This window comes from Mastomys coucha, unplaced genomic scaffold (genome assembly GCF_008632895.1).
Source record: "Mastomys coucha isolate ucsf_1 unplaced genomic scaffold, UCSF_Mcou_1 pScaffold13, whole genome shotgun sequence".
In the NCBI taxonomy this organism is placed as follows: domain Eukaryota; kingdom Metazoa; phylum Chordata; class Mammalia; order Rodentia; family Muridae; genus Mastomys; species Mastomys coucha.
The window spans coordinates 33,991,952-34,013,779 of record NW_022196895.1 but is presented as its reverse complement, the minus strand read 5'-3'; the positions used below and the strand labels follow the sequence as shown (position 1 = coordinate 34,013,779).

At 48.4% G+C, this 21,828-nt stretch overlaps 3 protein-coding genes across 9 annotated transcripts in view; 2 read left to right on the top strand and 1 right to left on the bottom strand.

Annotated features, from left to right (window-relative positions):
• The window catches only part of Fchsd1 (FCH and double SH3 domains 1), a 12,047-nt gene extending 1,164 nt beyond the window's left edge, over positions 1-10,883 (top strand). Inside the window, exons 4-20 of one of the 2 annotated variants that reach the window (XM_031365506.1) lie at positions 406-473; positions 805-940; positions 1,026-1,162; positions 1,274-1,337; positions 2,133-2,261; positions 2,670-2,792; positions 2,959-3,054; positions 3,640-3,759; positions 4,138-4,242; positions 4,387-4,548; positions 5,136-5,264; positions 5,346-5,429; positions 5,561-5,678; positions 5,844-6,064; positions 6,987-7,074; positions 8,473-8,528; positions 8,665-10,883. In XM_031365506.1, coding sequence (XP_031221366.1) covers positions 406-473; positions 805-940; positions 1,026-1,162; positions 1,274-1,337; positions 2,133-2,261; positions 2,670-2,792; positions 2,959-3,054; positions 3,640-3,759; positions 4,138-4,242; positions 4,387-4,548; positions 5,136-5,264; positions 5,346-5,429; positions 5,561-5,678; positions 5,844-6,064; positions 6,987-7,074; positions 8,473-8,528; positions 8,665-8,730 — 1,902 coding nt within the window. In that variant the 3' untranslated portion in view covers positions 8,731-10,883. Of the gene's footprint in view, positions 1-405; positions 474-798; positions 941-1,025; positions 1,163-1,273; positions 1,338-2,132; positions 2,262-2,669; positions 2,793-2,958; positions 3,055-3,639; positions 3,760-4,137; positions 4,243-4,386; positions 4,549-5,135; positions 5,265-5,345; positions 5,430-5,560; positions 5,679-5,843; positions 6,065-6,986; positions 7,075-8,472; positions 8,529-8,664 lie in introns of both variants that reach the window. The other variant, XM_031365505.1, reaches the window with a different exon arrangement.
• On the bottom strand, positions 1,239-13,409 carry Rell2 (RELT like 2). 5 transcript variants are annotated; one of them, XR_004117235.1, is made up of 9 exons: positions 12,404-13,409; positions 11,746-11,985; positions 11,331-11,396; positions 11,170-11,236; positions 10,556-10,741; positions 9,944-10,319; positions 9,763-9,822; positions 2,861-4,206; positions 1,239-2,455 (listed from the first exon to the last, which is right to left on the bottom strand). XR_004117235.1 is itself a non-coding variant. In XM_031365511.1 (8 exons), the coding sequence occupies exons 2-7, from the start codon at positions 11,927-11,929 to the stop codon at positions 9,790-9,792; spliced, it is 912 nt and encodes a 303-aa protein (XP_031221371.1). In that variant the 5' UTR covers positions 11,930-11,985; positions 12,404-13,409; the 3' UTR covers positions 1,239-4,206; positions 9,763-9,789. The 5 variants fall into 5 exon arrangements, 3 of the variants coding, with proteins under 3 accessions (XP_031221371.1, XP_031221369.1, XP_031221370.1); XR_004117236.1 differs by having other exon boundaries at positions 1,239-3,342; positions 4,120-4,206; XM_031365511.1 differs by having other exon boundaries at positions 1,239-4,206.
• The window catches only part of Hdac3 (histone deacetylase 3), an 18,752-nt gene continuing 10,250 nt past the window's right edge, over positions 13,327-21,828 (top strand). The window contains exons 1-3 of one of the 2 annotated variants that reach the window (XM_031365508.1): positions 13,327-13,478; positions 13,573-13,655; positions 15,639-15,781. In XM_031365508.1, coding sequence (XP_031221368.1) covers positions 13,424-13,478; positions 13,573-13,655; positions 15,639-15,781 — 281 coding nt within the window. In that variant the 5' untranslated portion in view covers positions 13,327-13,423. The remainder of the gene's footprint in view (positions 13,479-13,572; positions 13,656-15,638; positions 15,782-21,828) is intronic. The other variant, XR_004117234.1, reaches the window with a different exon arrangement.

Sequence of the window (21,828 nt, the reverse complement as noted above, 5' to 3'; positions counted from 1 at the left end):
CCCCACCGCCGTTGTGGTCAAGAACAAATACCTAACTGTGTGATGTTTTTATTTTTGAATTAGAATAAAGTGACTTCATTAAAAGAAATGAAAAAGAACATACCTAGAATCAGCCAGATTTATGTCAAATCCCTGCTCTATTCCTTAGCTGTGCGATTCTTGCACAAGTTACTTTATTATTTTATGGCCCCCAATTTTTTTCTCTGTAAAATGGGAATTGTAATAATAATACCCAAACTCCACATAAGGTTATTGTGGGCTAAATCAATGAATGGACGTCAGGCATTTAGGAAATGTATATCTTATACATCCAAAGGATGGTATCATAGATCCTGGATCCAAATTTTCCCTCAGTCGGGGTGAGTCTTCATAAAGAATCTGTCCGTGTGATGGTTTTCTCATCAGGCACTCCAGAAGCTGGCCGGGCCGTTCCTGAAGAGAGAAGGGCAGCGGAGTGGGGAGGTAGACAGCAGGTGAGCTGCACTTGCACAGAGTTGGAAGTGATGGGGAGCTCAGCCCCAGAGATCTATGGGGACAAGGACCTAATGAGCAGGGGAAGGCACGTGAGCTGAAGGTAGAGCTGACACAGCAGGAGCAGAGGAGCTGACCCAGCAAGGACACTGTGGGTGGGGATGGAGGGCACGAGCAATCCTGTGGCTGAGCTAATGGGCTGATCGATTGCTGGGCTCCTAGATTGGGGGGGGGAGAGGCACCTGTCTCCTGTGGTATTGGGATTGGGGTGGGGTCTCATGAAATAGTAGAATGTTTCTCTCTTCAACACGGATCTTCTCTGGGGAGGCATAGGACAGTGTTTGGTGCCTGGCGTTGCCTTCTGGATGCCACTGTGGCTGGAGGCCAAACCCGACTCCAGGCTTCTGACCGATATCGCGACCTAGCAGGGGGTACCGGGAGGAGTGCCAAAGAGCAGGTGCTTAGAAAGGTATGTCTCCATGGATGGGGCAAAGGAACTTCCAGCTCAGATTAGACCTGGTTTGGCTCAGGATTCTATGTCTCTATGCCACTAGGGAACAGAGAGTCTCCAGCAGGCACAGGCTGATGTGCTTCAGTCTGTTCGGGAGCTGAGCCGAAGTCGGAAGCTCTATGGGCAGCGAGAGCGTGTATGGGCCTTGGCACAGGAGAAGGCAGCTGATGTCCAGGCCAGGTGGGCTCTTGGATGACCAAGTAGGACACTCAAGGAGTGACATGAGGACTGTGGGGTGGGACCCGAGTGTCACGGCTGTACCTGACTCTTGATTATTTTTTCCCTGCACAGGCTGAACCGAAGTGACCATGGGATCTTCCACTCTAGGACCAGCCTCCAGAAACTGAGCGCCAAGGTTGGAGGAGAGGGGCGGATAAAGGCATAAATAAGGTGGTCTAGTGGTTTGGGGTCCAGTGGCATAAAAGTAAGAGATTGGATTGAACCTAGTATACAAATTTCCAAGTGGTTCATTACCAGGCATGTAGTATGCTCTCAGTAATAATATAGGTCCTTAGTTTCTTCATCTGGACAGTGGAAACAATGCCTTTATGTTGGGTGTTCCTTTATATGTGCTTTGAAGTACCTCTGCATGCTAGGCAGTGTTCAGCCTCTGGGGATACAGTGAGAACAGGACTGATGGAGTTCTACTCTCACAGCCTGGATGAGAAGAGAGTGTACAAATAATCAGATGATGACATAAATAAAAGTTCTGTGACAGTTGAGCTCCAGTGAGAAGGGAGGCCTCACTGAACAGGTGGCCTGAGTGTCAGGGAGGCAGCAGCCATGCCAAGATCTTTGGGAAGAATATCCTGAGGAGAGGGGGTGTTGAGTGCAAAAGCTGAGGAGAGAGCCACTTTGGTCCAAAGATCTGAGAGGAAGGCCAGTGTGGCCACACCACGGTAAGCACGAGACGTGGACTTGAAAAAGGTCAGCTCGTGTAAGAGCTGGGGGAACTACAGCAAGGCACAGTTTGCATTTTTATATATGTGCAGAAGCCACAGGAGGATTGTTAAGACAGCGTTCCACATGGAGGTTTTAGTGTAGTGCCAGGAAATAATGTGAGATCCATTCTGGTTCTGGATTAGAGGCTGGCCTTGGAAAGCCTCCAAGGGCTCGGCACTCTCTGTTGACTCTTCTTCCCATTTCCTAGCTGTCTGCCCAGTCAGCCCAGTATTCCCAGCAGTTGAGAGCAGCCCGCAATGAGTACCTGCTGAATCTGGTGGCCACCAATGCTCACCTTGCCCACTACTACCAAGAGGAATTGCCAGCACTGCTCAAGGCCAGTCCTAACCCAGACTCCTCCTGCCCTTGGTGAATGCAGACACCATCCCTGGTTCCTCCTGCCCAGGCTGATTAGTGCTAGTGTTCAGAGTGGATAGAAGATGCTCATGTGGGTTCTGGTTCTGCCGCTTGATGCCTGTTTAACTCCACACTCCTCGTCAGAGTTAACTCCGGTTTGCCCACATCGTAACCCTAATGAGGTTCGAAGAGAATGGAAGTACTTAAACTCCGAAGTGGTTTAAACATGACAGACTAGGCTTAGAAGCAGGAATGTCTTATCCCTTGTCTCCTCCCTATCCTTCATGTCTGTGCCCCACCCATGAATGGATGAACTCTGCACTAGAGTCCTGGGAGAAGGTCATATGTACCAATGTGCTAAGGTGCCTTGGGGTTCTGTTCTTTTTAGGTCCTGGTAAGTGAGCTTTCAGAATACCTGAGGGACCCCCTGACTTTATTGGGTCACACTGAGCTGGAAGCTGCAGAGATGATCCTGGAACATGCCCGCCATGGAGGCAAGGCAACTTCTCAGGTAAAGGCTCCCCTCAGGTTGCTTTATGTCATTGTTGTTGTTTTGTTTTTCAAATCCCTATCCCATACCTCCTGACACGCAGTTCCAACTTCTTTTCTTCCAAGAAGATCCGGGGACAGGGTTGGGTGCGTGGCAAGTGAGTGCCTGTTTATTTACCCTATCCTAGGTAAACTGGGAACAAGATGTGAAGCTGTTTCTTCAGGGGCCTGGGGTCTTTTCTCCCACCCCACCTCAGCAGTTCCAGCCAGCAGGGGCTGATCAGGTGAGAACACCCTGTGTGTAGAAACAGGCCACGGCTAAGCATAAGTATGCTTCAGACCCCTCGTCTCAGTATTCCTATCCCAGTATTGATTTAGTGACTGTGCAGCCTTGGACAGGGGTTTTCAAAATCCCGCTCACCTTCCTCCCATCTGAACAGAAACCCAGATCAGACGGAAGCCAGTCCTGTTCTCTTCATCCACCCTGATCCCATTCCTGGGCCTGTGTCTACATGAGCACATACTTCTGTCCACAGACAGAGGCATTCACTCCATCTTCTTTGTCCCCGACACTGGAGGTCAAGATGAAGAAGGGGCTGGAGAGTTGGCTCCAAACACTTGTTCTTACAAAGGACCTGGGTTTAATTCCCAACATGCACTTGAGGCTCACCATTACCTCGGGCACCAGGTGTGCATGTGGTGTACAGACATAGATGCAGGCAAAACATGTAGAAACACAAAGTAATAAAATAAATCTTAAAAAAAAAAGATTATAAAAAAAAAGACAAGGAGGGAAAAGGGCTGGTAAGAAGGATGTATGTTTGTTTGTTTGTTTGTTTGTTTTCTCAAGCATTCCTTGTCTCCCTCAGGTGTGTGCGCTGGAGTGGGGGGCAGGAGGCATGGCTGGAGAGAGTGGCCTGGAGAAAGAGGTTCAGCGCTGGACAAGCAGGGCTGCCCGGGACTACAAGATCCAGCATCATGGGCATCGGGTGAGGTGGGGGTGCAGGTGCTTGGGGTAGATAAGAAAAGCTCAGTGATGGGGACCATTGATGCAGACAGGAAGGGAGGGAAAGGAATTTTAACACAATGGTATTATACAGTAGTTACGAGCACAGCTTTTGGCACTAGACAGACCGGGGTTTTTATTCTCTCCAGTTGCTTGTGAGTTCTCTAACCCTGGGTAAGGAATGACTTCATCTCTCTGGACTTTGATTTCCTCATGGCTAAACTGGAGCCAATAATAATAATACCTACCTCATAGGAAGGATAGATGACCCAATGCACATGATGCAACTAGTGAAGTACCAGGCTAAGAGTAAGCTGTGGCCCACAATGTCTCCTCCACCCACCTCTGCCATCCTCACTAGGTCCTGCAGCGACTGGAGCAGAGGCGTCAGCAGGCTCCCGGGCGAGAAGCTTCAGGCGTAGAACAGCGTCTGCAGGAAGTGAGGGAGAACATCCGACGGGCACAGGTGAGCCACAGCCCTGGTCTAAGAACCACAGAAAGCCTGCCTCCTCGGGTAACCCAACCCTCTTCACCATAGTAGAGAAAAAGAGGGAAGCAGAGGGTAGATCCAACTAGCCAGGATAGACTACTCTGTTTTGCCTCATACCAGGTGAGCCAGGTGAAAGGGGCCGCCCGGCTGGCCCTGCTACAGGAGGCTGGTCTAGATGTGCAGCGCTGGCTGAAGCCAGCCATGACCCAAGCCCAGGATGAGGTGGAACAGGAGCGGCGGCTTAGTGAAGCTCGACTGTCCCAGAGGGACCTCTCTCCCACGGTGAGCTCCTCTTTGTCCCTAACCGCGGCGCACACCTGGGAAGCTAAAGTCCCTTGTTAGAAGGCAGAGCCTCCAAAATGGGAATCACAGCCTCTAATTCAGAGGGTTACCATGAGGCTACCATGCATAATTTCTGGCATGGAGAATCCTCAATAAACATATAGTGTGTTGATTAAGAGCCATGGTTTTTCTGGGAGTAGACTAGAAGTTAATTGAGTGCCAACCACTCTGCTTATGAGCCATGTAACTTTGGAAAATGATTGGAACCTCAGTTTCTTTGAAAGTAAAATGAGGTTAATATAGTTGTACAAAACAGTGCTGGGTTATACAGAAGCTTAAACACACACACTACAAACACACACACACACACACACACACATACACGTAAGATACTTTGTATTAGGCACCTAATTCTTGGAATTGCTATTATTTAGCATCATCCTGGCCTATGGTGGTTTTGGTTATGATAAATGATAATTGGTTGAGGGTACTGTCTTAAAGGAGGATTCCCAGAGTCTGTTAGAGTTAAGATAGGGGTGTCGGGGATCCATGCAGTACTTGAGTATCTGTCCTCTACCCCGCTCCAGGCTGAGGATGCCGAGCTTTCTGACTTCGACGAATGTGAGGAGGCAGGGGAGCTCTTTGAGGAGCCTGCCCCGCCAGCCCTGGCTACCAGACCCCTCCCCTGCCCGGCACATGTAGTGTTTGGCTATCAGGTGTGAACGGGTGTGGAAACTGCAGATGGGCAACAGAGGTTGGGAGGGGACAAATCTTGACTCCTTCCCTGTGGGGCTCAGGCAGGACGTGAGGATGAGCTGACTATCACAGAGGGTGAGTGGCTGGAGGTCATAGAGGAAGGAGATGCTGATGAATGGGTTAAGGTGAGTGTGGGACCCTGGGTTGGGGGCAGTGGGAGGACGTGTGTGGCAATGCCAGACACTTAAGTAGAGAAGAGCCAAGGTTTCGGACCAGGGAGCAAGTCTGATACCTGTTCACACTGCCGGGTGAGCAGGCTCGGAACCAGCACGGTGAAGCAGGCTTTGTCCCTGAGCGATATCTCAACTTCCCGGATCTCTCCCTGCCTGAGAGCCACCATGGCAGTGACAATCCCTCAGGAGCAGAGCCCACAGGTAAGACAAGGCAGTATGGATCCAGAGACCATGGGTATGCAGGTTGCTGGATGGTTATGGGGTGTCACGGCACTAGCACACCACGACCCACTGCCTTACTTCATCCTCTCTGCCTTACTTCATCCTCTCTGCCTTACTTCATCCTCTCATCTGTGCTCCCCATAGCATTCTTGGCCTGCGCTCTGTACAGCTACACGGGACAGAGTGAAGAGGAGCTAAGTTTTCCTGAAGGGGCACTCATCCGCCTGTTGCCCAGGGCTCAAGATGGAGTGGACGATGGCTTCTGGAGGGGAGAATTTGAGGGGCGTGTTGGAGTCTTCCCATCTCTCCTGGTAGAGGAACTGCTTGGCCCCCCGGGGCCACCTGAACTCCCTGACCCTGAACAGGTGAAGCTTCATCTTCTCTGTGTTCCTGGTACTTCTGGGTTGACCTTCTCACATCAGCAATGTTCAGTATTAACATCGAAGCCCTGTTTCCTCCCCAGGTTTACCTCCTATGGTGGCTTAGGTCTCTCTGTGTGCTTTGGCTGGGAAGAGAAAAAGAGAAACTGAGGCACTCTTCATAGGAGCCTGGGAACTTTAGGACCAGATAGGCCTGAGTACAACTTGCTATAGCACGAGCTTGGGTGCAATACTTAACTTCTCTGAGCTGCCTTCTGCACGTGTAAAATAAAAACAATAATAGCTTCTTTGGCAGGCTCTCTGCCATGACTAGAGATCGTAGAGGTGCACTCCTTAGCCCCATGGTACACAAGAAGTGTTCTAATGTATTACATGTATATCAGTGCTTTGTCTGCATGACCATGTGTACACCAGAAGAGGACATCGGACCCCATTATATTATGAGCTGACACGTGGGTGCTAGGAATTGAACTCAGGACCTCTGGAAGAGCAGCCAGTCCTCTTAACCACTGAGCCATCTCAGTTGCCTTGTCATGACACAGCAGGGATTATATAGGGGAGTCAGAACATCCCCAGTTCTAGTCAGTACTCTGCCACTCAGTGACCATGATTCTGATGGAGGGCTCAAACTGAATCTCACTTCTACCATAGCAGCCCTCACAAGACATAGCTCCCAGGGCTGTGCTGAAGGTTGAATAGATTTGTGTATGTGCAGTGTTAGCAGAATACTCGGCACATAATAACTATTCAGTACATATTGGCTGTTGAAATAGGCACCAGTTATAACCCTCATTTGGCCGCTTTTGGTATTGAGAAGAAATGGGAGAGAAACCGAGAGTGGGGTGAGAAGAAACATCGTAAGCCCTGCCACAGGCCAGAAATGACTGTCTGCCTACCCTGTCTCCAGGTGCTGCCATCCCCTTCTCCTCCCAGCTTCTCCCCTCCTGCGCCCACCTGTGCCTTGGACGGATCCCCTGCACCTGCTCTGCCTTCTGGTGAGTAGACAGGCAGAAGCTGGCGAGCATAAGCAGTGCTAAGGAAGAGGCTTGGCCTCTGCCTTCCCCTGCCCTGTGTGCCCACATATACCTGCAATAAGGCCCACGGCACATGGATGAGGAGGAGAGCTTGGATTTGGAGCCGGGTTCATACTCCTCTGTCGCCTTCTGCTGTATGACTTGAGGTGGGAGACTTAACTTGTCTGGTCCTTGGTCCCTGTTTTGTGTTGTTATCCTTTAGTCTTTGGAGCTTGGGCTAACCTTGAACTAGCACTCTTCGTGCCCCAGGCTTCCCAACGTGTTGGGATTAGAAGTATGAGGCACCGGCCTAGCTTGGTTTACATTCTTTATAAAGTGAAGGGAAAGGCATTGCATTATTGCGTTGTTATCAGGGGCTAGGGAGTTGGCTCAGTGGCTAAGAGCACTGGCTGCTCTTGCAGAGGACCTGTGTTTGATTCCCGGCACCCACATGGCAGCTCACGGGCATCAGTAACTCTAGTCCCAAGGGATATGACTCCCTCTTCTGACTCTAGTGGGCACCAGGCATACAAGTGGTTTATAGACATACATGCTGGCTAAACCCTTGTATACATAAGGGGAAAAAAAGCTATCCAAGATACGTTAAGAGCGTACAACATTGTGCTGGCATACAGTAAACATGGCTGCTTTAGAGCATCAATATTTTAAAAATTCACTGTCTTTTCTCTCTGCATGCTTATATTCTCCCAAAGTGTATGTTTTCCTCTTAGTGTCCTTCAATTCTGAAGTACAATACTCACCTTTGGATTATCTTCTCTTGTCTATTACAGTGCTTATCTATTGGATTGGTTTTTTTTTGTGGGTGATAGGTTGTAACTAGGATCATATTCATGATAGGCACATATATCTTCCACTAACTTATGTCTGCAGCCCCAGTCCCTATTTCCACCATCAAATACTCAGCCTTTCTAAAAGAATCTAGTGTGCCCACCCTCTTCAATCACCCTCCCTGACTCCAGGAGCACCACCATCTCTTCTAGCATTCCTATTGCACTCGAGTAATTTAGTGTTTGGGCATTCCTTCTCTTTCTCTGTCTCCCTGTCTTTCTGTCTGTCTGTCTCTCTGTCTGTGTGTGTGTGTGTCTATGTGTGATATTATGGGATTCTCAAAAGGCATTTGGAGGGGGAGCCTGGCACTCCACCCCTGTTTCTTTGGTACTTTGTACAAAGCAATTGTGCATTAAGTATTTGTTGAGAATGGATGGACTAATGGATTTTATAGCTCAGGCTGCTGGTGATTTCTTTTTTTTTTTTTGGCTTAGTCAACAAGTATTTATAAAGTATCACTACCCTAAGTGCTGGAGATGCAGTATGGAGCCGAACAAAGCTTGAGAATTGACTTTTGGTTTCTATTTCCAGACAAAGTCCTAGACTGCCCTGGACCCCTAGACGTGATGGTGCCTCGCCTCAGGCCGGTAAGATGCCCTGATTTGGAGGAGACTGTACAGAAGGGTCATTCCTGTGGTCTAATTCTGTTGGCTGGGCTGAAGTAACTGTCAGGAGTATTCCTAAGACAGACTCTGGAGCACTAATTATGTATGTCCCCCGCAGATGCGTCCGCCACCTCCCCCACCGGCAAAAGCCCCAGATCCTGGTCATCCCGATCCTCTCACTTGAAGGCCAGGAGTCACTGCCCCTCAGTGATGCTGCTGCCCCTGTCTCCATGCTGACAGAAACCACCCCTTCAATGGTCTGGAGCGACACAGGCAAAAGCTGCAATCTTTTCTGATGTCCATTCTCACCTCCAGGGGTAGAAACTTACCCTGTTCCCATTTCTGGGATTTGAACCCACGCCTTCCCCCATTGTTCTCCTGTTATTCCTGGAAGCACCCCTTTGACTTCTTGCCATCACCCCATATCTAAGGTGGTAAAATAACCACAAAAATCTCCGGGGCTGGAACCCATCTCCTAAAGCCTTGCACGGCTCTGGCTCATCTCTGTCTTCACCCTGCCTCTGAGGTCAACCCCACCCTGAATGCCAGGGTCACTAGGCCTGGGGCCAGGAGGGGAGCAGACCTTGGAAGTCAGAAGGAGCTGGAGCCAGGATGCAAAGCAACTGTAATGGTCTGAGCAGATTTATTGACAGTGAATAAAGGGTATGAAGTCCAAGCCAGGGCCTGGGCCTCTTGTGCCAAGATGGCAGGGAGCCTAAGGTGCTATTGCTTTAGGGGCCCACCGAGGGTAGGGCCTGGTCCCAGCTGCCACGCTCTAGCATGTGGAGCGAGGCTTTGGGGAAGGCCGGCCAGGCAACCTGTTGGCAGGTGGGGAATGGGGAAAGAATGAGGGGCTGGGAATTGGGAGGGGTTCCTCCTGAGGTCTCTCAGCCCAGGACCACATAACTCCAGATGGAAGTAGAGCTGAACCCTCAACTGAGGGGCAGAGCTGTCCAGTGGAGGGAAGAGCCTTCCTGGCTATCCATCCCCTGGCAATGCCTGCTGGTAATCCATCAGCACAGTGAAGACTGAGGCTTGGAAGAAAGGAAGGGAAACAGTGTTGCTTCCTAGTCAAGTTCTGTTCTCCAGGCACTGTATCTAACTCCTGGAGGAACCTATGCTCACTCCCCACACACTAAGCTTATAGTTCACCCCCAGGGTTCAGGGAGTTGATGGGATTGAGTCGTTTTGATAGAGGGTGGGAGGGTGAGATTACCTGATCTCGAGCTCAGGGAGACTTGCCTCACATATCCCCTGCTTCTGGTGGTAGAGATTCCTGAGAGAAGGGGAAGTATTCATTGGGAACAGGAGGTGGATCATATCCATGTTGCCCAGAGTAGGGACAGTAAGACGTGTGTCCACCACTGCCCAGTGCAGCCCTGGCCATGTCTTCATACCTGCTGACCTGAGGTGTCCAGTTTGGTTGGTTGTCCATTTGCTTCTTGACTAGGCAGCCCTGGGCTTGGGCCTCTCCCTCTAGGGCCCAAGTTCAGTTCTGCAGAGGTTCCAGGGGTTCCCTCAAGAGTACAAGGGACTAGGCCGGCATCCTTGAGTCTTCCATTCTGCACTGGGTGGGTGGCTGCGGCCTGGGAGGGTGGCGGCTCAGGGAGCAGCCTGTCAGTGGCAGCTGTCCCTGTTCTAGGCTGCCCTCCTCCAGCCACCTGACTACTCCCTGGTTCCTGCCCTCCACCAGAGCCCCAGCTTCTGTCTGTAGGGGAACCATCACGGTGTTCATGTAGGCCATAGCGCTTCTCAATGTGTGTCACTCGGAATCTGGGTGGGAAGAGACCGTTGCAACTCAGGCCTGCAGCTCAAAGGCCCCCTAAACCTCCCTCCCTGGGTTTGACCTGGGGTAGGGCAGCCTTCTGAGACCGTGGGACACTGTGCAGCCTGACCCCTACAGTAGTTGCCTAGTCGTTCAGAGGAAAGAACTAGGCCTCAACTTTTGGGGGACAGGATTATTGGGGCCCCAATTTAGCCTCCCTTTTCTTGGACCACTATATCCCCACCTGCCCACTGAGAATACAGTGGTCTCTCCAGGCCTGGGGCGGCCTTTTCCTTCCTTAGAGCGACCCTGACGGACAAGTGGGGGCCTCTTGCTGCGGCTGCAGTGGATGCAGGGAGCTGCAGAGCCAAGGTGCACTGTGTGATGATGGGAGGGGGCTCCGTCCTGCAGGCTGGAGGTGGCATCCACACTGGACCACAGAAGGGAATGGAGCAGAGACTTATTTTCAATTCCCTTTCTGTTCTTTCAATATGCTATTCAAACTTCCCCAAACCCCACCCTCCCCAGGTTCCAACATCCCTTTGTCTTTAATAAATTCACTGTTAAAGCCATGAGTGGTCATGTGTTCTTCCTTTCTACCCTGTTTACTAAGGAGCAATGCTTTAAACAAAGGAAGTGACACCAGAGGTGAATGCTAGGCTGGATGGTGTCTAGATGGGAGACCCTGAAGGATAAAAGATTCCTACAAAACTTCTTTCATAGGCCAGTTATCCTGGTCCACCAGTTATCCTAATCCCCCTACCACTACCAAACTTCCATGGTACCTGGAAAGACTGTACTAGAGGAGACGGTACTCCAAGGTAAGCTAAGTCCTGCTGGCCCTTGTCTCCAGCTCACCTGGAGAGCTGCACCGTCCCTTCTCCTTCACTGTCCCCTAGCATCTCCTTCAAGGCCTCAGCATTGGCTGATGGAGAGGGAGAAGAGGGAGTCAGTGGAAGTAGAGGTCCGGGCAAGAGAAAGTCAATTTAGGAAGGAGTAAGCCATTGGCCTATACCCACCTTCATTTTGGATGATGCAGCGAACAATCCGCTCTACTGTGTCCTCATTCACGTCATCGTCTTCAGCTGAAGGATGAAAGAGGTTGGCAAGGAAGCGGGAAATGAGTCAGCTTTGGGGGAACATGACCTGATGGCCCCCTATCAGGGTGATAGCTCAAGACATATCCCTTTACCTATGTGCCTTCATGCATCGGGCCAGAAAAGGTAGATTAAGAAATGGGCTCCTAGGACTATTATGGGTGGACCCCCTTCTCTAGCCTCAATTTCAGGGTGGTCCCACTCTACATGCAGACTCAAAAAAAAAAAAGCATCGTAAGCTGTCTTTTGTCTGGCTTCTGTTGGCCACGGAGGCAGAAAAAAAGTTTGGGGAGAAGGGTAAGGGAGACCTAATCGGGGCTCTAGGCTCCTCACTCACGGGGCTGGAGCTGGGCATCATCAGGTTCTGAGCCCCTAGACGTGCGGCAGCGGTAGCCTTTCTTCTTGAGCACGTGGCAGATCATGAAGCCTACAAGGCCCATGAGGAAGAAGACCAGCACAAGCAGGAAGAGCATGTACAGCCCATGTTGGGGCGGCTCCAGGCCAGGCTGTGGTTCCGACATGAGGCCCTGGGGGGCGAGCGCGGGCCAGGGCGCCTCCTGGGTTTAGTGGGCTGCAGCTGGGGACCCGGCAGAGTAGGAATGGCATCTTAGGATCCGCAATAGGAGGCCCGCCCCACCCCCCTACCCGACCCAGGAGCTGTCCGGACTCAGGGTGCTGGTCGGCTGAGATCTCCAAATGCTGGAAGTCAGATGGCAGCTACTCAGGCCCTCTGCCACGACCCAGTCCTACTTCTCTGATGTCCAGACCGCTATCTTTTACAGCTCATTCCGCGCCCCCGTCCCTCCCAAGGACACTGCAGCACGAGATGGGGCGAAATTCTTAGGCAGCGAGCCCAGACATCTTGCTAGAGTCAGTGTTGACACCTCTTCTAAACCGGTCTGAGCCAGGCACCGTGCAGCCCCCTCCCCTCCTTGCATTCCCGGGTCCCTTCTTTTTCGGTTCCTCCCACCCCGACCACCTGGCCCACCCGGTACCGGTGGTTTGGTTCTGTCTCCGGCTCCGGCTCCGGCTCCGGCTCCGGCTCGGGTCCCGGCTCCAGGGGCGTCCTCGTCCGGCTCAGGGCCCCCGACGCCCTCCCGGAGCTCATCCCTTGCTTCCTCCCCCTCCCCCCTTTGCCGCCTCACCGGCTCCTGGCTGGTGGCTGCGGATACCGGTTCCGCGGCAGACGGGGGGAGGGAAGGATGTGGGCCAGTCGGGAACCGCGACAGGCTCCGGACCACTCCGGCCAGGGAAATGGAGGGGATGGAGGGGGGTGGGGGCGCCTCCGAAACCGTCCTGGGTTCCCAAATGCCTACTCGCAGTGCGAGCCCGGGACCAAGGGGCGGAGCGCAGGTGTGCGGGGCGGAGTGCGTGAGCCTTACGCGTGTGTGAACGCAAGTGAGATGTGCGCGTGACTGCGCCGCTCCTCCTCCCTGCCCCCCGGAGGGAATGTGCAGCGCGAGTCTCGGTTCTCGTCGAGGGGTCGGCAGATCAGGAGAGGCTTTGCCCACCCGTGTAGCTCTCAGGTCTGGCACAGGTCCTGCCCTCAGATGACCCAAACGAGTAGGAAAGCCAAGCAATCTTCCTAGCTCACTGGGGGAAATCGGGCTTTCTGCACTTGAGAACGGCTAGGGTGGCCAGATCTTCCGAGGTTCCTAGAGAGGAACCAAGATTCCAAGACCTGTTGGAGGCTAGCGGCGGGACGGAATGGCTCGGTTTCCCGAGGATATGACCCTCGCCCCGAAAGAAGCTGCTCTTGTATTCTATGAATGATGCCACGCGTCCCCGTCCGGGTTCTGAGTCTCAAGCCTCGGAATCCGGACCAGGACAGCAAAATGAGGGGCGGAACTCCCCGAAGGGGCGTGGCCTGGCGAGGCCTGGGAGGCGGGGCCGAGGCCTCCTGTTTTGCAGTGGTAGGCTGCGTGCTTGCGCAGCACGCACGGCGGGGGTGGGGCTGGCGTCCGGCGGCGGGCGGGCGGGCAGCTGAAGCTCGGGGCCTGGTCCCCCCCAGCACCATGGCCAAGACCGTGGCGTATTTCTACGACCCCGATGTGGGCAACTTCCACTATGGTAGGGCTCAGGGTTGTGCGGGAGGAGAGGTTCTGGGGCAAGGGCTGCAACTCTAGGGGTAGGGGCTGACCAACGCTTTTCTTCCCACCCTCAGGAGCTGGACACCCGATGAAACCCCATCGCCTGGCATTGACTCATAGCCTAGTCCTGCATTATGGTCTCTATAAGAAGATGATCGTGAGTCTTGGCTCTTCTGTAGGGGTTTGGGCCTGGGAGCGAGCTGAGGCCTTAGACTAGGTGGGCTGGACTTAACCAGGTGCAACCTACCTCTAGAGGAGAGGGGAGCAGGATAGAAGGCACCGGAAACATTCCCTATGTGCAGGGCAGCGGTGGTGGTGGTAGTGCCACTCCCTGACTTAATGGGAGATAGATTTTTTGACCTTAGGTGGGACTCCCTTTTAACATGAGGGCATGCATACCAGCCTTTGGCCTAGCATTAGGGGACACTTTGAAGACAGGTATGTTCCTTCACCGCATCATTTTGTTTTATTTCCGTGTTGGTGGGTCGAATCCAGAGCTTCACACCTGTTAGGTGAGTGTTCTGCCCCTGCAGTACACCTCTAGCCCCTCTGCATTGTAAGGGGTTTAGGGGTGCAGGATTGAGCTCCTGCTAGGAGCTAGAACAATTCTTGGGGGCAACTCTGCACCCTTTGTGGTGTATGTGTGTAGAGAAGATGTGGCGGCGGTTTCCTTTTTAACATAGAATGTATCTGTCTTTTTGCTTCAGTTCAGTTATGCAGGTACTGTTTCTCCTCAGCTCGGAATTTCTAGCTGTGGAGTGGGGAAAATAGCAAGCCTGACCCTTGTGCACCATGACAATGGTCAAGGTAATCAGTGTGTTGAGGCACAGGCAGTGGTTTGGGAGTAGAAAAAACTGAGGTGAATCCCCCGAGATCGTCTGTGTGGTCTTTTATGCATTTTCTAGGGAGGAAAAAAAGTGACTTTTTTTTCCTTGCCCAATTTTCAAAGCATTGTTTGAATCTCTACCTCTCCCCCTCCCTAAGGATAATCAATCTTTGGTTTAGGACTTCGGGTTTCAGTTAGGTTGTCCTGTATCTTACATATTTTACCCCACAGTAAAAAAAACCCAGAGAAGGGAGTAGAATCTGAGTTTGGGAGAGGAGATAAGTGAAGAAGGAACCTGGGAGGGCAGGAACTTGGACCAGGGCAAGCAGGCCAGGACCCAAGGCTGAGAAGGTAGAAAAGATTGGGTTGAAGGGGGGAGGGAGATGAAGTACTGTTTAGGGGTCTTGATAAAAGTAACTTGCCTCGTAGTTGCTGTAGAATGATAAGGAATAGGGAATAGGAAGATTGCTTTGGGCAGTGTCCAGGGCTGGGATCACTCTGAGTGGTTTCAGCCCGGTGACTGGCATAGCATCACCACTGGCATTGCCTGATCGTTGCTAGGCTTTATGTTCAACTTCCAAACTTAGTCTTTTTTTTACCCCTTCCTGGCATTGTGTGGAGCCAGTAACAAGACCATGTGTCAAAGGAGCAGTGAAAGCGACTTTTGTTCTCATGAGATAACATCTCAACTCACATGGATCAACAGGTTATAGATATCAGTCGAGTTGCAGTGATGGTTCAGTGGGTGAAGGTGCCTGCCTCCAAGCCTGGTGATGGCCCAAGTCTAAAGTCTGAACCTCAATGATGAAAGGAGAGAACTGACACCTGACTTCACCTGCCCTACACACACACACACACACACACACAAAGAATAAATAAATAATGTAATAAAAAATTTTAATTAAAAAAGAATTTATAGATACAGAGTAAAACATGAGGGGGAGAGAAAGAGACTGCTGATAAAGGAAAGCCATATTCCTTTTTTTTTTCTGAGACAACAGAAAATTTTTGGGAATTAAGAAACCAACTTCTTTCTTTCCTTTTTTGGTTTCTACTTATTTCCATGGCAATCGTCACCCATCGTGATATTGGGAATGCCATTCAGCATTTAGGTGGGATTATAATTAAGTAAGGTCTTGTCTAGTTGGTCACCCACTGGCAGTCTTCTGGGGTGATCCTGTTTTGGCTAGCTCACCTGAGAGGACCTTCTGGCCAAGAGGCGTCCTGCCTTTAAGGACAAGATTAGGACAATACAGAAATTGCGCCTAGGCAGTACCCAGGGTAACAGCTTCCCTTTTGTGTCTACCCCCCCAGGTCTTCAAGCCTTACCAGGCCTCACAGCACGACATGTGCCGCTTCCATTCTGAGGACTACATCGACTTCCTGCAGAGAGTCAGCCCCACCAATATGCAGGGTTTCACCAAGAGCCTTAATGCCTTCAACGTGGGTGATGACTGGTGAGGGCAGGATGGCCTTGTCAGTCACTGGGAGGCTGGGCTCTTCATGGAAGAGTCAGTGAATTGTCATTCACTCATTCATTTGTTCAGTGAATACCTGCTAGTCATTTGCTCTATCTTAGCCAGGCTAAGTATGAGGGATATGATGGTGAGGAAAAATGACAAAGTTTTAATATTTTCCCTTTGCTAAGCCCTGTGAAGAAGCCCACGACTGAGCGTGTGGACTTGGAAGAGTTATCTAGCCTTAGGGTAGGACTGGTGTAAGATTGAGTTGAGGTCTGAAAGATGGCTGGAGGGAGAGGGGCGAAACATGGGTAGGTCATTAAAGCCAGGGAATGATTTGACATGACTAGTTTTTGATTAAAAAACATTTTTTTTTTAAAATAATACTAAGAATTGAATCCAGTCCTTTGTGCATGATACTCAGTTTTCTGCTTAAAAACTACATCAGGCCGGGCGGTGGTGGTGCACGCCTTTAATCCCAGCACTTGGGAGGCAGAGGCAGGTGGATTTCTGAGTTCGAGGCCAGCCTGGTCTCTAGAGTTAGTTTCAGGACAGCCAGGGCTACACAGAGAAACTCTGCCTCGAAAAACCAAAAAAAAAAAAAAAAAAAAAAAAAAAAAAAAAAAAAAAAAAAAAAAACAAAAAACAAAAACTACATCAGCGCTAATCAGACCAGGTTAACACAGAGCTTGTATTTATTGTAGGCAGAAAACCTTCAGGGTTGGGATGCTAGAGAATGGGCAACAAAAATGAGCCATGAGCCTTGTTAATACTCCAGGATACATTAGTGAAAATTAATAAATACATTGCCCTAGAGAGATGGCTCAGTGGTTAAGAGCACTGGATGCTTTTCCAGAGGACCTGAGTTCAATTTCTAGCACCCACATGGTGGCTCACAACCTTCTATAATGGGATCTAATACCCTCTTTTGGCATGTGGGCAGACATACAAATAGAACACTTTTATACATAAATACATTTATTTAATTAAAATCAGAAACTAATAACATAATAGCAATGGAGATCTCAATACTGTTTGTTTTATTTTCTTACTTATTTATTTACCTGTGAGACAGGGACCTCACTACGCAGCCCTGGCTGGTCTATAACTCCCTATGTAGACTAGGCTGGCTTCAAACATAACAGAGATCCACCTGCCTCTTTAGTTCTATGGTTAAAGGTGTATCCCAGCATAGCAGACATTGTTTGAATTTTTCATTAGGGAAATTCAAACATTTCTGAAAGCAGAGTAGAAGAGTGAATCTGAGTCCATTCCTTACCCAACTTCAACACTACTTAGTAAGTGCTGTCCTTGAACTTGGAATCCTCCTGTCTTAGCTCTCAAGTGCTGCGGTTCTGGCACATTCTCCTATGCCAGGACAGTCTTAAGTCATTTGTATCCCCTCGTGTTACATGATTTTAAAACAAATCCCAGATGGCATATATGTTTATCCATAAATATTTTATTATGTATCTCTAAGTGATGCTCTTAAAAAATATCAGTATCAGACCTAAAAAAAATTAACCCATTTTTCTTTAATGAAAAATGCAATCAGTATTTAAATATGCCCATTTCTCTCTGTTTCTGTCTGTGTCTATGTGTAACTATGTGTGCATGTGTGTATGTGTACATGATGCATTTTATTTAAATCAGGATTCAAACAAGGTTTGGCTTCATATGGTCTCCTGAGACTTAATCCGTGTCTTTTCTCTCTCTCCTTTGGATTTATTTCTTCAAGCAATGAGGTTGTTGATCCTCTGTGTTGTTCCCTACAGTCCTGTTTGTTGAGTCCTCTAATGCATGATGCTGAGGGCTGCAAATACATTTAGTCAATTCTTGTAGCAACCCTGGACTGTGATAGCCTTTTTCCTGGTGTTACACCCAAGTACATACATGGAGGTATGGGGAAATTTGGTAGTGAAGCTTGAGTCACCTAACTGATGAGTGGATGCAGTAGGACTCAGATCCAGAACTTAGGTTTCTTGTTTGTTTTGAGATAAGGTCATGTCACATGGCCCCAGGCTGGCCTTGAACTTGTGGTCCTGAAAGCAGACTAGAACAGAATGTGCCATAGCCTCTGAGTTTTGGTCTTCCTCCACCATGTCTGGCTCAGAGCCCAGGCTTGTAAGCAGATTTCCTAATCTGTTTTACTGAGAGAGCTGACTGATGGAGTAGAGTAGTCTTGGCTGTAGGATAAAGGCGAGCTCTTTAAGCTGCCCTGAGCACCTTTCCTCCTGCTACCCATCCCTCACTCCCATAGAGGGAGTGCTCTGGCTCTCCTCACAGCCTCCTTAAAGCCTTCTCGGCTCCCACACACCACTTCCATGCTGTTTCCCATTTCCCGTTTCTTTTTTTTGAAAACAATTTTACTATGTATGTGTGGATATGGATGTGTATATGCCGCATGTGTTGATACTTATGGATGCCAGAAGAGGTCATTGGAATCCCCAGCAGTGGAGTTACAGATAGTTGTGTGTCTTCTAACGTTGGTGCTGGCGCCGAATGCAGATCTGAAGAGAAACAAGTACCTTAACAGCTGAGTCATCTTGATAGATGTCCCCCTCCTGCCTTGTTTCCTTGTCTTGTTTTCAAGACAGGATCTTTTTATGTAGCCTGTGTTATCAGTGAATTGCTGGTTGTCCCACTGCTCAGCTCTCAGTGCTGGAATTCCAGGTGTGTCTCACTGCTTGGCTGTGCCTGGAGCTTTCCTTGACAGCATTGGCCCACAGAGTCCTGCCATGGTGTGCTGCACATTTGGTGTTGAGTCACATACTGTCTTGGACAGTTTCTTTTTTCTTTTTTCTTTTTTTTTTTTTTTTTTTTTTTTTTTTTTTTTTTTTTTTTGTCTTGTTTTTTTGAGATGAGAGTTTCTCTGCGTAGCCCCAGCTGTCCTGGAACTTGCTCTGTAGACAAGGTTGGCCTCTAACTCACAGAGATCTGGCTGCCCCTGTCTCCTGAGTGCTTGGATTGAAGGTGTGTGGCACTACTGCCCAGTTCCTCCTCTTCTTCCTCTTCTTCCTCTTTTTCTTCCTCCTTCTCCTTTTCTTCCTCCTCTTCTTCCTCCTCTTCTTTCTCCTTTTCCTCCTTCCCACCCCTCCTCTTTTTTAAAAATTCATTTCTGATGTTTTTTTTCCCAGGTTAGTTTCCAGGTCTGAGAATGCAGTGTCAGCTGTTAAGCTGCAGCTGGAGCCCTATAAATGTTCTTTAGAAGTAAGGGAACACTCCCTCTGGGCATTTGAGATCCCTTGGCTAGTCGAGCAGGCGTAAACTATAGCTGTGCTTCTGGGTTCTATGTTTCAGAAGAGAATTAGGGATTTTTTTTCTTCTTCCTTTCTCCTGTTTTAAAATTAATTTCAAATAGCATCCCAACATGATGGCTAACACCTATTAATCCCAGCTGAGAAGCCTGGGGCAGGAGGCTTGCCATAAATTTGAGGCTAGTCTGGTCTACTTAGTAGGTTCCAGACCAGCCTAGGTAAATTGTAATTTAAAAATAAGTAATCTAATATTCATAGCCAAATTATAATTTTGGGGAAAAAACCAATTTCAGACCTATTCCATCCATTAATCTCTCTTCCCATTTTACTTTCACCTATTTCTCTGGTGTTTATTTCATTTATTTGTTTGTTTATTTTCCAAGATAGGGTTTTTGAATGTAGCTGTGGCTGTCCTGGCATTAGCTCTGTAGACCAGGCTGGCCTTGAACTTAGAGATTCATCTGCCTCTGCCTTCCATGTGCTAGGATTAAAGTTGTGCTCCACCATGCCTTGCTATGGTGTTTATCTTTACATTCAAAATAATAAAATTACTTTACTGTTGCAACTCCTACTAATCTGTTCTTAGAGAATACCTACTCTGCTCTAGATACTGTTTTAAATGCTTTAGAGCCATTTTCTCAACCCCTGATCAAGCAGGGCTTACAATAGTCTCCTTTGTATAGATAAGGACTTTGTATAGATAAGGACTCACTGCCCAGCCTCACCATCACCAACTACACGGGTGAACACAGGTTGTCTGCCTTCTGACTCTGGGTTTATAACCATACTTCTGTGCTGTATTATCTCTTACTGCTATTTCTTTTATAAATATTAGGTGCTGTCTAATGAGCCATTGGTGTGGTGGTATGAGCAGCTCATTTCCCATACCATCCCAGTGTGCTCTCCTTTGTCCCGTTCACAAGGTGATGGTATCACAGTTTATATTATTAATGTATTTATTTTCTTGGAAGCTTATTTTCTCACTTACTTATTTACTTATTTTTGGAGGGGTGGCACATGCCTGGAGGGCACAGGGACAGCCTGTGGGAGGGTGGCACATGCCTGGAGGGCACAGAGACAGCCTGTGGGACTCGATCTCCCTATGGGTTCCACAGACTAAATCCAGGTCATTGGTCTTTGTGGCGAGTGTCTCCATCTGCTAGGACATCTTCATACTCCCTTGTTTTTATGTTTTTTTTTTTTAAATTAATTTATTTATTTTATGTTTATGAGTACACTGTAGCTATTTTTGGACACACCAGAAGAGGGCATCAGATCCCATTACAGATGGTTGTGAGCCACCATGTGGTTGCTGGGAATTGAACTCAGGACCTCTGGAAGAGCAGTCAGTGCTCTTAACTGCTGAGCCATCTCTCCAGCCCCTATATGTTTGTTTATTTATTTATTTAGAGTCAGGGCTTCTGGAACCTAGGTTGTATAGCTAAGGATGACCTTAAACTCTTGATCTTTCTTTGTCTACTTGAGAATGCTATGATTATAGGTGTGAGCCACTCCATTTAACCTCAACATTTTATTTTATTTTATTTTATTTTTGAGACAGGGTCTCCCTGTGTAGCCTTGGCTGGCCTGGAACTCTCTAGAGACAGTCTAGCCACAAACTTACAGAGATTTTCCTGTCTCTAGTCCTGAATTCTGGAATTAAAGATGTCTGCCACCATACCTAGCCTTCACATTTTAAAATTAATCCATCTTCTGTGCTTAGATTATTAATTACTTAATCAGCCAATCAATTATTAACTAATAATTAATTATAATTAATTATTAATTAATTAGTTAATTAATTAATTTTTCTGGGTTTTGTGAGACAGTGTTCGGCTGTCCTAGAACTCACAGAGATCTATCTGCTCTGACTTCCAAGTGCTAGGATTAAGAGCATATACAACCACTGCTCATCTCTTAAATTATTATAGCTAAACTACCAAATAGTACTACTATTATTTAACCTATTTTTCTGTATAATGTTTTGTTCTTCTTAGAATTTATAATTACATTATTATTTTCTCAATTTGCTTAGTCTTCTACTTATCAAACACAAATTCTTTTTAAATCCTTTGAAAAACCATACAACTAACTTCCTGTGCTTTTGTTTGCTAGTTTTTGCTGTCCTGGGACTTGAACCCAAGGCCTTGTGCATGCTAGCCAAGGACTCTACCCCTGTGCACTAATATACTGTACCTACTCATATTTTCATACTTGGTCAATGAATAGGCTGCACTGGTTTCTTGGAGACCTAAGACTAGGGATTTATTTTTTTATTGTGGCATCTTGGGATTCGTTGTATGCATGGTGTACTACTGTCTTTAAAAATTTAAGCTCAATATAGTTAAAGTATTAATTTCTTTAAGTTTTGTTTTGTATATGAGCACTTTGCCTTCCTGCATGTATGTGTACCACGTGGCCAGTTGGATCTTTAGGAGCTAGGTTTGCAGATGGTTGTGAGCCAACAGGTGGGTGTTGGGAATTGACCTCAGGTCTTCTGTTAACTGCAAGTCATCTCTCAAGTTTCTACTTAAAATATAAATACAGTAATTTTACTTTATAAAAAGATTTATTTTTATTTATGAGTTTGTATATGTCTGTGTGAGTGATGACATACCATATATATGGTATGAGGGTACTCATAAAGGCCAGAAGAGGACTTTGCATCCCCAATGTGAGTACTGAGATGTGAGTACTGAGATGTGAGTACTGAGATGTGAGTACTGAGAACACAATTTGGGTCTCCTGGGAGAGCTTTTAATTGCTGAACCATTTTTTTTTTTTTTT